This window comes from Mirounga angustirostris, unplaced genomic scaffold (assembly GCF_029215605.1).
Source record: "Mirounga angustirostris isolate CCGP_5_RB_7025 unplaced genomic scaffold, mMirAng1.0.hap1 SCAF_6, whole genome shotgun sequence".
Classification (NCBI taxonomy): domain Eukaryota; kingdom Metazoa; phylum Chordata; class Mammalia; order Carnivora; family Phocidae; genus Mirounga; species Mirounga angustirostris.
Genome location: NW_026991714.1, coordinates 92,551,112 through 92,566,808, shown reverse-complemented (window position 1 = coordinate 92,566,808; position 15,697 = coordinate 92,551,112). Strand labels below are relative to the sequence as shown.

General features: G+C 33.8%; 1 protein-coding gene across 4 annotated transcripts in view; it reads left to right on the top strand.

The window, feature by feature from the left end:
* Positions 1-15,697, top strand: part of RTKN2 (rhotekin 2) — a 78,389-nt gene that overhangs the window by 17,771 nt on the left and 44,921 nt on the right. For 2 of the 4 annotated variants that reach the window (XM_064594678.1, XM_064594676.1), the window contains exons 3-6: positions 3,822-3,898; positions 9,208-9,261; positions 10,585-10,702; positions 13,095-13,289. In XM_064594678.1, the coding sequence (XP_064450748.1) occupies positions 3,822-3,898; positions 9,208-9,261; positions 10,585-10,702; positions 13,095-13,289 (444 nt within the window). The remainder of the gene's footprint in view (positions 1-3,821; positions 3,899-9,207; positions 9,262-10,584; positions 10,703-13,094; positions 13,290-15,697) is intronic. The other 2 variants (XM_045877913.3, XM_064594677.1) reach the window with 1 other exon arrangement.

Genomic DNA, 15,697 nt, shown 5'->3' with positions numbered 1-15,697 from the left:
ATTATGATTACAGAGAAGAAAGCTGTATGTACTCTGCCGTGTGGTTAAATCATTTGGGGGGATTTTTTTTTTTTTTTTTTTTTTGTGGTAAATTTTCAGCAAGTTTGCTTTTGGTGGTTCTTATATTTCAGAATTTCACTTACCTGCAAAAGCATCACATTTAATCCAATTTAGTAATACCTAATGGATCTCAACTTTAGCATAATCTATGACCTATTCCATAATACTCAAGTTACTCACCATATTAGAGCTTTCTTGTATTTCTTCATTGAAATAAGTATTTTAGGAATTTATATTATGCATTGCTCATATAGAAGGTGTTTTTAGAAATATTACTTACAAGTGCCAGCCAACTGTATATATATTGTATTTCTTATACCAATTTGAGGAAATTGAGATTTGTGTTTGATTTCTAGTGTGCCTTAGAGTAGGCTAGTCAATTGAAATTTTCACTCTGTGATGAACTAATAAGCAAGCTAATGTTCTTCAACATGACAAGTTCAGTTCTCCAACTAAACTTGAGTATAAAATATTGAACTTGACTTAAAATTTATGATTCAATGAAATATTATTTTTAAGTAATCAATGAGTACTTTTATTTTTACTTAGTGAATTCCCTGTTTTAACTTAAATACTAATGTGACCACAAAGAAATTAGATAGGATCTTGAGAAATTTATGGTTTGTTTTTTTTTAAAGACTTTATTTATTTATTTATTCATGAGAGACAGAGAGAGAGAGAGAGGCAGAGGGAGAAGCAGGCTCCTAAGGATCAGGGAGCCCGATGTGGGACTCGATCATGACCTGAGCCGAAGGCAGACGCTCAACCATCTGAGCCACCCAGGTGCCCCGAGAAATTTATGGTTTTAAGTCTACTACATTACTTCAGTTATACCTCACATGTAGTTCTATAAATACTATATACATGTCTTATGTAAGTTTATCAACTTAAGTATATCAGTATATTATTTCAGCTCATATGGACTATGTTTCCCTAAAGTGCTTATGTGCTTAATCCAGTAAGAGTAAGAGAAGTAGACTGATATATTGTCTTCAAATCTTGATGTATAATAAAGAATATCTATGCAATCATTTTAACATGCCTACTGAAATGCGATGAGATGGTGTCATACTCTTCTGAAAATTAGTTACACTTCAGAATCCCATCCAATCTTTCTCCAAAAGCTCTCTTAGAATCAAACATTGCTAAAATGTCTATGCTGCCCAGAGCTGTCTATACATTCAACGCCATCCCAATCAAAATACCAACAGCATTTTTCAAAGTGCTGGAACAAACAATCCTAAAATTTGTATGAAATCAGAAAAGACCCTGAATTGCCAAGGAAATGTTGAAAAAGAAAAAGCTGGGGGCATCACGTTGCCGGATTTCAAGCTATATTACAAAGCAGTGATCACCAAGACAGTGTGATACTAGCACAAAAACAGACATACAGACCAATGGAACAGAATAGAGAACCCAGATATGGACCCTCAACTCTATGGTCAAATAATCTTTGACAAAGCAGGAAAAAATATGCAACGGAAAAAAGTCTCTTCAATAAATGGTGCTGGGAAAATTGGACAGCTATTTACAGAAGAATGAAACTCGACCATTCTCTAACACCATAACGAAGATAAACTCAAAATGGATGAAAGACCTCAATGTGAGACAGGAATCCATCAAAATCCTGGAGGAGAACACAGGCAGTAACATTTTCGACATCGGTCACAGCAACTTCTTTCAAAACACGTCTCCAAAGGCAAGGGAAACAAAAGCAAAAATGAACTTTTGGGACTTCATCAAGATAAAAAGCTTCTACACAGCAAAGGAAACAGTCAACAAAAACAAAACAGAGAGGCAACCCACAGAATGGGAGAAGATATTTGCAAATGACACTACAGACAAAGCGCTGATTTCCAAGATCTATAAAGGACTTCTCAAACTCAACACCCAAAAAACAAGTCAAAAAATGGGCAGAAGACGTGAAAAGACACTTCTCTGAAGAAGACATACAAATGGCTAACAGACACATGAAAAAATGTTCATCATCATTAGCCATCAGGGAAATTCAAATCAAAACCACATTGAGATACCACCTTACACCAGTTAGGATGGCAAAAATGGACAAGGCAAGAAGCAACAAATATTGGAGAGGTTGTAGAGAAAAGGGAACCCTCTTACACTGTTGGTGGGAATGCAAGTTGGTACAGCCACTTGGGAAAACGGTATGGAGGTTCCTCAAAAAATTAAAAATAGAGCTCCCTATGACCCAGCAATTGCACTACTGGTTATTTACCCCAAAGATACAGATGTAGTGAAAAGAAGGGCCATATGCACCCCAATGTTCATAGCAGCTCAATGTCCACAGTAGCCAAATTGTGGAAAGAGCTGGGATGCCCTTCAACAGATGAATGGATAAAGAAGATGTGGTCCATATATACAATGGAATATTACTCAGCCATGAGAAAGGATGAATACCTAACTTTTGCATCAACATGGATGGGACTGGAGGAGGTTATGCTAAGTAAAATAAGTCAAGCAGAGAAAGTCAATTATCATATGGTTTCACTTATTTGTGGAACATAAGGAATAGCATGGAGGACATTAGGAGAAGGAAGGGAAAAATGAAGGCGGGGAATCTGAGGGGGAGAAAAACCATGAGAGACAATGGACTTCAGGAAACAAACTGAGGGTTTTAGAGGGGAGGGGATTGGGGGGATGGGTTAGCCCGGTGATGGGTATTAAGGAGGGCATGTTTTGCATGGAGCACTGGGTGTTATATGCAAACAATGAATCATGGAACACTGCATCAAAAACTAACGATGTACTGTATGGTGACTAACATAACATAATTAAAAAAAAAGAATCAAACAGTGTATTCAGATGAAAAGTTTTAATCTTATAACATTATTTGAAGTACCTAATTAAATTAGGCAGTAGTTAATTAGCTAGCCAAATTAAGTCGAGACCCATCCTCACCCCCAAGAAAGTGCAAAGCAGAATACTCTGGGAAGTATTGCTCTAGAAATGGCAATGCAAATTTCTAAATGTGGGATATTAGGAAATAAGATACTGGAAAAATATTCAAGGGTGGGATTGATTTGATTTACCAGGAGATAACTATTTTGAATTTTTTTTTATGGTAATAGTATATTCTAAAGTCAGATCTGGGAGTGTCTTATATACCAAAAATTTTACTTGAGACTTTTTCTGTTGTCATGACAATGTTTTACTCCATATTTTATTCTCTGCAGAGCCACTCCCTTCCTTTAGTGTCTGAGTTAATTTATTGTTTTAGTATATAGTTTTTTGAATTTCAAAGGAATGATATATATTACTGCATATAAATATATAGCAGAGATAAATTTTTTGATATTTGTTAGATTTTTATAAGGATAAAGTACTACTGAGCAGCAAATTCATGGTTGGGAAGCTCTTTAGCTTTTTCAGGCAACTATAATCTGGTAAGCTAGAAATGTAATTTATGAAAGGTGATCCAAGGTATTACACTTCCTAGGACCTGGACAAATACTGCACATCTTGCTTATAAATAAGTGTTCACAGAAGGCTTTCATTGTAGGGTAAGCCAGTATATAATCTTCAGGGAATGTAAAGCTTATATGAAAAATGAAAGAGAATGTCTCTATATATTTCTCTTAAAGGCAGCTAGCTGTTGACTAAACACGGTGAAGTTTGAGTGAAGTAGTTTATGTTAACTGGAAGTCATTATTATGTTCGGATAGGTGTCTGTTTTTAATATTTAGGCATTTGTGAAAGATTGTTAAAACATTGCTTATTAGAAAAGATCTTTTCTTCATTAGGTTTTTTCCTTTTGACAGTGATGTGAATTTTGACAGTAAAGAACGGACAGCATGTAAAGGAAAGATTGCCATATCAGGTATGCTATAGATGATAATATTGTTTTTATATTGCTGAATAAATTCTATTAAGTGCCTTCTTAGAATTCGTGGGCTTTTAACTCCCTGCATCCATTTTTTTTCCTTCATTTTATTTTGCATGCCTCTATCTATAGTTGTTCTAAAACACTGTTTTCATCACTCTGCTGTACATTTATGTAAGATTTTACAGTTTGAGAAAGCTGTTTCATATGTATTATATATATTATGCAGTTTTCTCTTCAGTGAAGTTTTGTGAAATAGGTAGGATAGTTCTCTTTTTCTAGACTCAGACTTCCTGTAAGTGGTTGGGCTGGGCTACAAACTCAAATCTTTGACTCCATTCCTTTTCTGCTCAGAAGTTTCAATAGCATTTCTATGTTTGTCCAGGCTAGAGTTCCATGAGGGTTGGAACTATGTTTTGTTCATCACTGTATACCCTGAAGCCAAAACAGTGCTTACACATAGTAATTGCTCCTTGGATATTGATTGGATGGATGACTGCTTCTTGTTTTCCATAGGATAAAAACCAAACTTCCCCCCTCAAGAGTTTTCCATTCTGACCCAACTATTTTTCTAGCCATATCTTCTACTCCTGTACATAAAGTGTCTGCTTAGCCAGACATTTCTCTCCCTTTTCTGTCAATACACTGCCTACTTCTGACACCAAATTAGCTCTTGAAATAACTATATTATCTTCAGGATCTGTTTGCTCATCTATAGAACCTTCCCTGTTACCATTCCAGCTGGAAATGTTTTCTTTCTTTGAATTCCTAATCCAGATGGGAGACCCTTTACCACTAGATGGCACTTATGCTGTGCTGTCTCAGTTTCTCCAAGGTGTTAAGGAAACTAGACAGTGGCTTGGAGTTGCCACAGATTGAAGTGAACACAGGCTGACTCGTGTACACTAGCCAGATAATGTACCTTTTACAAATATTATCTCATCGGTACATTTTGGGAACAACCGACCTCCATCAGCCCTTAAGTCATAACTAGCTTGTTTCATTGGCCGGAAGCCTTGTTCTCTTAGCTCCAGGGAACATGCGGCTGCATTTCAGCTCTCTTGCCCAAGGAACTGTTTTTAGAAATGTCTTTATGGATAAACAAAATTCTCATGCAGGAAGAATAGATCTGAATTTTACAGGATGTAATTGTCCTAAATCATAAGAATTGCCCTCAGCAAAAAATTCTTCAGGAAAGTAACTGAACTATATAAAATCTGTTGCTTGTTTTATAGTTATTTATATTCATGTCTTCATATTTCCAATTATAAGACTGGAATAAAACTTGTTTTATTCCTCCTTATATGCTTCTGATGCCAAACACAGTACTTTTACGTAGTAGTTGTGCACTATGTTCGATACATTTCAATGTGAATAAATAAAATATTTGAGATCTTTAAGGGAGATTTTCTAAAAATACTTAAACATAATCCTCCATTTCTTGCTTCTGATTTAGTGCCACTAAGTACACGAGTAAGATATGTTAAATTGCTGTTGAAGACTAAAATGACATGATAGAGCTAACACCTATTGACATAATAGTTTATTTGCTACAGCAATTCATGATATTAACATTTACTGCACATTTAGAAGAGTACTTAAGTAAAAACATTTAAAGTAAGAGAAAAAAACTATTTTCCTGACCACAAATACTCAAGTGCAGAAATTAAACTTATTTCTGCATGTGTTCCTTCTTTCCAAGAGATAATTTTAAATTAAGGAACTGGAAGCCTCAGAAAATGGAATACATACGTAATTTCTCTTCAACTTTGCTTCAACTTAATTATATCATGTCCCTTTATTTGTAAGAAATAAAAACAAAGAAAATTAAAAACTAATTCACATTTATAAATACATTTTCTTTTGACATTGGGATGACTTTTGATCAAAATGAGTATTTGCAACAAAGGTTCCTAATGTTCTGAGATTACATTGATTACCAGGCAATACCTGGGTTTTCCATTTCCAGTTTCACCACTCATGGCCAGATCCTTATAAAAATAAAAAGATAAGTCAGATATATCCTGATCGTTCTTACTAAATATCAAATAATTGCATTGTGGCAATTGTCTCTGCTTATTCAATATCTAAAGCCAAATCAGTTCATAAAGTGCCTCGGTTTTTACTTTTGAAAATGATAGAAAGACTTTTAGGAGTTGACAGCATCAAGTTAGCCATTGTGTTATGTATGTCTCTTTCAGTTTATCATAAAAGTGTCAATGAAGACATAAAAAGAGACAAAGGTAAGAGCACTGTCAGCTAAAACTGAGTCAACCATTTGCAAGCATCTGGAAGGAATTTCTATTTGAAGCTGAATTAAAAATCACAGTTGGTAGGTTACACATCTTTTGTCATCTGAACAGTACCTGACCACCTGGGAAATAGATAAGAAATGTGTGCCTTCTCTTGAGAATTTGACGTAGGTAGGCATGGGAAAAGGCAAGACTGACCCATAGGCTATTGGTATATAGCAGAGGAAGTCAGGGTTCATATTCCTCCCAAGATAGTGTAAATAGTTAATACCACCCTAATAGGACAAGAACAGCTGTGAACAAGAACAGTTGTGAAATGAAATGAGTCAGCAACTGTGGCCAAGCAAGAAGCAGGCTCTTTGACAGGGTATCAGCCAAGTCATAATTATAAAACAATAAAGGCAGTCCCATTAAAATCAAGGACAAAGTAAAAATGTCTATTATTATCAATATAATTTTGACACAATTTAAGAAATTGCAGCCAAAATAGCAAGAATGAAAGATGAAACTGCTGAAAAGAAATAGAGAAACTGAATACTATTTTAAAATAATAGATTGCAGACCTAGAATATCTAAGGAAATTTACTCAAACACTATTTGAACTAATAAAAAAATCAGTAGAAGTGGCTAGATTCAAGGTAAATATACAAAAAGTGGTAAGCTGTTCTCAAAACCAATAATATCTAGTTAGAAAATATGGCAGAAAGATCTCTTTTACAATAAAAACAACAAAAAACAAAAATATTAAATAGCCCAAGAATAACCTTAATAAAAACATAAGGGTAACTGTATAGTGCTACTGAATATATATTGACAGAATATTATAAAGTTACCAGTTCTCAAATTAATTTGGATAATAGAATTCTAATAAAATATTTTGTTTATTTATTTATTTATTTATTTATTTATATTTTATTATGTTATGTTAATCACCATACATTAGAGGGGGAATTTGGACAATATATTTCTAAAATTCACATAAAGAAATTAGCAATTGAGAATAAGATGTTTTGGAAGGCTATATTTCTAGCAAACGGTAAAGTATACTATAAAGATCCAGCAGTTATAATAGTATGGTATTGCTATTAGGATAGACAGTAACTGTTAAATGATTCAATTAGATCTGTAAAGCATATAGCCAAAGGACAGATACTCAGAATGGCATATATGATAAAGATCCATCGAATCTTAAATCAGTGAGGAAGGGAATGCCTATTAGATATATAAATGGAGCTGGAGCAATTATTTTTATAAGAAGAATATTTTACCTCATATACCCCCAAATTCTCACATAGATTAAATAATTAACTTTTAAAAGTACAAAGCATAAACAGTATGTTAAAAAAAAGAAAAGTGGGTCATGGATACAAACATTCACTGAACTGGCTGATAAATGTACTAACATTTTTCTTGTTAATTAAAAAAATGCAAATCTAAATTTGTCAATTGTCTGTTAAATTAGTAAATATATTTTAAAAATTATGGTTAGATGAGATATATATATATAAGGTGTTTAGCTGGGCACATGGAGAGAGCCCAGTAAGTAATATTTTTTTACCACAACTGCTAAGGCAGCAGTGGCAGGACACTCATACACACATACCTGGTTGGACGGGTAAGGGTGAAGGCGTATTATAAAGCTTGTCTAGAAAGGAAATTAGAAATAGGCATTAAGAACCTCATAAAGGATTCTAAACAAATGAATATGTAGACAAAGAATCATAGGACTTACAGTGAAGCACAACATAAATGTAGCCAAGCAGCTTATGTTCATAAAGATTTGTAATTATTTGAAAGTGGCATAATTAATAGGTATGAAAATATGCATATTACACTTCCCTAAGTGTAATAGGGAAGTGTCTTAAACAGAGCAATTTTCCACAAAAGTTTGAGGTATTTATACTCTGAGTAATTAAAACTAATTTCACTTTATCATTGAGCTTTCTACTGTGCTGTGTTATGCTGTAATTCATACATCTTAATCTACTTGGTAGAACTTTGATTCTCTTTGAAAATATATAGATACTGTTAGAATGTCAGAGGAAAATTGTTAATCTAGTATTAAAAGTAAAGGGGGGGCGCCTGGATGGCTCAGTCGTTGGGCATCTGCCTTCGGCTCGGGTGGTGATCCCAGGGTCCTAGGATCGAGCCCCGCATCGGGCTCCCTGCTCTGCGGGAGGCCTGCTTCTCCCTCTCCCACTCCCCCTGCTTGTGTTCCCTCTCTCGCTGTGTCTCTTTCTGTCAAATAAATAGAATCTTTAAAAAAAAAAAAAAAGTAAAGGGAAGAATGGAGGTAACTAGGAAGGAAGAATTTTGACTGTGTCGAAGGTCTAGATTAACATCTGGAGTAAGGATCATTAACATAATTACTTTAAGGTTTGAAGAATGTGTGAATGAGAGAAAATACATTTTGATCACTTTTAGAACATATGCCCTTTCCTTGGTCTTGAAGAAGGAATGCATTACTTTTTTTAGTTTTATTTCTTAAGGGAAATGCCATAGTTTGTAACATGAATATACAAAGAGCTGCAAATTCTTTCATAGACAAGTTAAATCTTCTTAATGAAAAAGTTTGGATCTGTTTGTCATGAACAATGATCTTAGACAAGTCACTTAATTTTCTTCATCTTTTGCATAGTGGAAGTCCTGACATCCTTTCTACCTACTATTTTATGATTTTGAAATGTATTTAACTACATTTGTTGCTCCCGCTTACCCAAAATAGAAATTCAACTGTTTCATCTATTGCAGAAACAATAAATCACAAAATGAAAATGTTATGGCATAAGCTTATTACAGACCTTACTTAATAATTTCTTGAGTAATAGTTGGTAGGGTTTTTTAGTATATTATTTAAATAACTATAAGAGATTTTATATTCCTAGTCTAAGCTATTTTTGAGAAAATATTGCCTGTGTTAGAATATTTAAATAATAAATTTTATATTGGCTTTAATGGTCAGAATCCATTATGGAATTCAGAGGTTCATTTCACGCTAAGAAATGGAATTTATCAAGATTATTACTTGTCATTTCTTTTTCCCCTCCTTCATAGATATTCGTATACCACTAATGTGGAAAGACTCTGATCACTTCAGCAATAAGGAACGTATGTACGATTTTAATTTATATTTGAAATGTTTTCTTTAGGGTATAGTAAATTTGTGACTATTGGGAGAAAAAGCTGCTTCCACATGAAATAAATTGATGTCATTTGGCAGAATAAGCTGTATTTTGCTGAACTGTGTTTTTTCCTATTTTTAGTACAAATATGTTGTAATTGCTTGATATTAATTAAGATAATACCTACCTAATGTACTTTTAGTTGTTCATTGGAACCCATGCAAGGACTGTAACAGGTTGTGTGGAAGGGAAGGTACAACAAAAGAAAATGTTTAAGGAGTAAAGGTAAAGGCAGCATTTCTTTTTGACCGGAATCTGGGAGATCTTTTCTGCCTTGTTTTGTTACTTCAGATTATTTAACAGGATGTAAGAGGGAAAGATTTTTAGCTTGATCTGATTTTCCCCCTTCAGCATTTACAAATCCATGTATTTTCACAAATCCGTGTATTGCTTAGGTCATAGAAATTAACCTCAAATGATTTCTAGAGGCAAAGTGGAAAAGCTATGATAATCCTTTATCTTTCTTGTCTATTGTGATAGCTTTGTTCCTCATAGTTTAAAAAACTGAATCATATTGAGCATAATTAGTTTTATATGAAGAATCCAAAGTCAGGTTAGTATATTTGTTATTCAATTAGGAAATATAATTTACTTTACAAAGGAATACATGTGGGGATTAAGCGTATCTTTCTGATTACTATAGAGAATAAGTTTTTCTGAAGAGCTACATTTTCTCAATAATGAGGTTTTAGCCCTTTAATCACCCAATACTTCTAAAAAACATCACCAAATTAAAAGGCTCAGCAGCTATGTTTTTTGTGTTCACATGCCTACTTTTTATTGTTTTTGTGGTTTCCTCCCTTGCTCTCAGTTTGGTGGAAAATGTTTTGCTGTTGTTAACGTGCCTGCCCCCAACCTCTTATAATAGAAAACTTCTTCTTAAATAGACTTGGAAACCAAAATGACAGTGGTAATAGTATATATACAATAATAAATTTGCTATTAATGAAAGTCTAAAGAGTTTCTAGGAATAAAATTTATGAATGTGATGCTTGCTTTAGGCTGCTGAGAGGCCTGTATTTTCAGCTTTATTTTTTGATATTCCTTGGTTTAATTGCTTTGTTCTGGTTGGGAAAGGTGTTAACATAGACTGACAGAGCAATCCCTATAAAAAGTTAACGATTACAGTGTAAAACATATATAAAAATAAGAATCTTTTAACAAATATTAGAGCTAATTTGTCATTTTCAAGTAGATTTTAACATGATATAGGCATGATTCATCTCATGGAGCACTCTTTTTTCCCTAGGATCACAGCAGTATGCCATTTTCTGTTTATTCGAAATGGGAGCTCAAGTTTTTGATACTGACATGGTGATTGTGGATAAAACAGTCACAGATCTATGTTTTGAAAATGTAACTATATTGTAAGTATGTTTAAATCTTTAGAGAATGAGAACAATTTAAAATTCTACCTTTAAAGGAAGGCAAAATTATTGGGTTTTTGGATTATTTTTGAAGCATTAAGATCTTTAAATGTTTAAATTGATTTTGAAAATTACTTTATTCAGAAGAAGCCCACTTTTGCATTTGAAATTTTTCAATGTAAAATAAAGTGGAAATCATGTAATATTAGTAGTAAATATTTGACTCATTGGATATGATAAATTTTTATTAGTTTCTTTAAACATGGATAGTTTCATTATTAACCAAGCTGTGAATACAATGGAATCTCATTATAACATTATTTTATATAAAGTGAATTTGAGCATAAAACAGGTTCTTACATCTCATGGAGGATATTTAGTTACAGAAATGCTAAAATAGTTATAACAACTTTATTTATAAGATTGTCCTGAAATATGTACCATAGGGAAAGCACTTTGGTAAAATTTCGAGATGTTCTTTTTCTTACGGTGTACTTCTTTCATGTACTCCAAAACAATAAAAAATTGGGTGATCCTTAGGGCTGTTTTTATTGCCCCTGCTCTTTTACAGGCTCATTTTATTGTGGTCATAATACAGAACCAGAAGGAACTCCTCAGGTAGCCATAGAAATCACTTTTAACCAACATAAGTTTTTCCTGGCCTCTTTCACAGGTTCTATTGTCCTAAATCGGTGTGTGATTTGTATTTCTTTCAGGGTTTCAAAAACACTGTCTTTGTATCTCAATATTAATAGCTACTTAACTATTAAAATAAAACTGAATGTACATGGTTTTTGCCATTTTCAGTTATGAGCTAAACAGTAGAGATTGGAGAGTAGTTTTGCCACTCACATAACATTAGAAAAACTATTGCAAACCATGTTTTGTGGCTTCTGTCCAGTATGCCATAAATAATTGTGTAGCGCAGAAAAATAAAACACATTGTTCTGAGTTATTAGCAGTTGTTCAGGCCTTCTTACAAACTATTGAACCAAAGGAATTTATTTAGGATCCTCAAAATATCACCAAATGCTTATGTAATTGAGACTAAAAGAATAATTTTCCTTGGTTATCTAACTACTTTTATTTCCATAATCAACTTTTGCTAGTACATTTTTTTCTACCAAAACTGTCCTGTTAATGGGCTCTTTTCTTCACATCACTTTGCTATTCTTTGCTTTTACCACAAAGACAAAATCATAATTTTTTTTCATTGAGAGAACAATGCAAGTTACTTTGGAAGACACCACATGATTTATAATTTTTAAAAAATTCTGTAAATATTTTAAATTGTTCCAAAAATAACTGCTGACAAATGTTCTAAATGTTTAAAAATGTGCTTTTGTTATGATTGTTTTTAATAAGTATTCAATATTTATGAATCTCTGGTTTTTCTCTAAATATTGACATTTGTTAGTCATTACCAGTAATACTGTATGTTTAAAGGTTGCCAAGTAAATTATAAAAATATCTGGGAGTTATTCCTTGGATTTATCCAAAGTATAGATTGGCCATTTAAAATCTCTGAGACTGATGGATCTTCCATGTAAGGCAACATCTACTGCTGATGGATCTCTTGCGGTTTTAAGTAAATTTTGTTAGTAATACCACCACAGTCTTTTATGGTAAAGGTAGTTCATTGTGTCTGAAAAAGTGCAAAGCCAAACTTAGCATTTGCTAAAAGTGCAAAATTTTTGCATATGAGTGTAATAGTGTATTGAGGACCTTTTATGCAAGGTTAAGAATACAGAGATTACCAAGGCAGCACTCTCCCTCAAGGAGTTCCTGCCTTGTAGTGTATAGCTCTTTGTATCGCTTCTTGCTTGTGTGTTTGTTTTCCCCTAGATAACCAAACAGTGCAGCATCATTTTAGAGTTATTGGGTACAAAGGTGGGGTGGGGAGGGCATGGTAGTGATTGGACTGTGAATCTTTATGAAAAAGAAATGAACACTGAAGTTTTCAGCAGAAAAAACCTTTTCTTTCGTTTTATAAGTCTTTTCCTTTTGGAGGAATAGTTATTTCAGGAAATCACACATATTATGTAAATGCCTTACAAAAAGGTATAACTGAAGACATGACATCAGGAAAATAGCATTGGCAACAAGATGACCAGGGCATATTATCATTTTTCTTTAGGACTGTGCCTACGTATATTGATCGCATTGTGTTAATTTGGCCCTACTTTAGAAGCTGGTAGCTCTGGAAGTTACACTGACTCTCTGAGGTCATTTAGATACTAAATAAACACAGGGAGATTCTGTCTCATTAACATATATTAACATAAGCCTGTTTCAAATTGTGATTTTAAATGTTCTGAAAACACCAAAGGATGTTCCAGTTTTATTTTCTACTGAGTTAAGTTTCTAACGTTATGAATGCTCTTGATTTTAGTAATGAAGCAGGGCCAGACTTTCAGATAAAGGTGGAGGTATATAGCTGCTGTATAGAAGAATCTTCTATAACCAACACACCAAAAAAACTAGCTAAGAAACTGAAGACATCTATAAGTAAAGCTACAGGGAAGAAAATAAATTTGGTGATTCAAGAAGATCATGAAACATGCTCGTCTTACAGTTCTGCTATTTTGTAAGTTTTTTAATACAGCATTTATAGTGACATAGTATATGTATTTGTGACATTTTAAAGTATTGTATGTAGAGTATAAGTTTACATTTTAAATGGAAGACACATCCTGAAGCAGAAACAAAACTGACATTTACCCAGTTGAGGTATCCTTAATACCTTCCTTTGAAAGTAGGAAGTGTGTTTTAGCGATTTGGAATTCCAGTACCTACCACAAAGATGAAATGTTCTTGAAAAGGAACTATTTGTCAAAGTGTTTGCTGCCTGTCAGCCTACTAACTGGATTTCTATATATGTCATGCGTTATTCTTACAGATTTTAAAAAATATTTTATCTCTGTATAACAAAACCTCCGTACCTTTATCATGTCTAACAAAATAAAAAATAAGCCCTTAATATCATCTGGTATCCAGTCTGTATTCAAATTGCCCCAATTATGAAAATGTCCTCTTGTAATTTGTTTATGCAAATCAGGATCCAAATAAGGTCTACAGTGTTGCATTTAAGTGAATCTTTTAAGTTTCTTTTAATCTTTAATCATTTCCTGTCTACTTTTTTCTTGCCATTGTTTATTGAAGAAATCAGATCTTGTAGAATTTCCTATATTTTTAATTTAGCTAATTGCATCTTTTGTTTTTTTAAACATCTTTTTCTATCCCCCGTTTCCTACAATTGGTAAATCTAGAGGCCTGATTTGATTCAGGTTCTTTTTTAGGCAGTAATGCTTCACATTGGTTATGGGTACTTCCTACTGTCTCCCATTAGGAGGCCTTGTCCCACTTACAGTTATGTTAAAATTGATCAGTGTGTTCAGGTGTTGCCAGCCTAATTCATCCATTATAACATTCCCTATCAATGTTTTATCTAATGGTTTTAACAGCTATTACTGATAATTATTTCATTAGGGATTATAATTTGGTGACTTTCTAAATTTGTCATGCATTTTTTTTTAAAGATTTTATTTATTTATTTGACAGAGAGAGAGGGACAGAGTGAGAGGGAACACAAGCAGGGGGAGTGGGAGAGGGAGAAGCAGGCTTCCCGAGGAGCAGGGAGCCTGACGCGGGGCTCGATCCCAGGACCCTGGGATCATGACCTGAGCCGAAGGCAGATGCTTAATGACTGAGCCACCCAGGCGCCCCTGTCATGCATTTTTTTTTAAACTTTGAATTTTCTCAAAGAGGAACTTTCCTTCATGAACTGTGGATATAAATGAAAAAAAAAAAATTGGAGGAAAGGGAGAAAAAAATGCTGGATTCTTTTATTTACCCAATTTTAGAATAATGAGTTGATATCCTAGCAACCATGGAGGTAATCAGTGTACTCTTTTACTTGAACTCTTGAATTTTTGTATATGTTTGTGTTTCAATCTGTTACAGTTATTATTCTCTTTGAAGCCAAGTTGTCCCATCTATGATCAGGGGGAAGCTTTTTAGCTGACTCCTGCAGCTTTTGACATAACCTAATCTCTGATAGCTTCTTTGCTTTCTGACACAAGATGTTCCACATTTATCTTGTATTTTTCTACCCAGACTTGGAGTAACCATTTCTTCAAGGAGCCATGGTTTCTTTCAGATACTTTCTTTAAACATTGTGTTGTTACTTCACAAAGTTTTATGTTTATGTTTCTTGGGAAAACTGTTGATCAGTCTATATTCTTAGAATTTCTTTGCATGTTCTGATAGATTTGGCTCTTCAGCATGTCAATAACTTTACTATGATTACAAAAAACAAAATATTTCAGGTATATAGACCCTGGAAATGTCAATCATCACAACATAATTATATAACTCTTTTCATGTCAGATACATTACATATGGAAAATGTCTTGGGATTCTAGCATTGTAGCTTTCAGTCTGTTTTGATTGAGGCCTATGCTAAGAAATACATTTTACATCATTACTGAGTGTACAGCAGCATAAGCAACATAGATTTCATGAAGCAATACTTGGCCCTAGCTATTTATAATACACGTATCAGACTTTTTTATTCTATTTTTAGTTATTTTTTTATTTTAAAGGTTTTTATTTATTTGACAGAGAGACAGAGAGCACAAGTAGGCAGAGTGGCAGTCAGAGGGAGAGAGAGAAGCAGGCTTCCCGCTGAGCAGGGAGCCCGACGTGGGGCTCGATCCCCGGACCCTGGGATCATGACCTGAGCTGAAGGCAGCTGCTTAACCAACTGAGCCACCCAGGCGCCCTATTTTTAGTTTTTAAAAATGCAGTTTATGAGTCATAGGTTGAGGTCACGATCCATTGGATGGGTTTCCCCCCCCCCCATTTTCCACTGAAAAATAGTCATAGAAGATGTTAAGTCTTTTCTCATATAAATATCATTGAAAAGTAGGTAAAGGACCCTTTAATGTTCTTCCTTTAGAATTAAGGCCTTCTTAAAACTTTTCTAGATTAAGA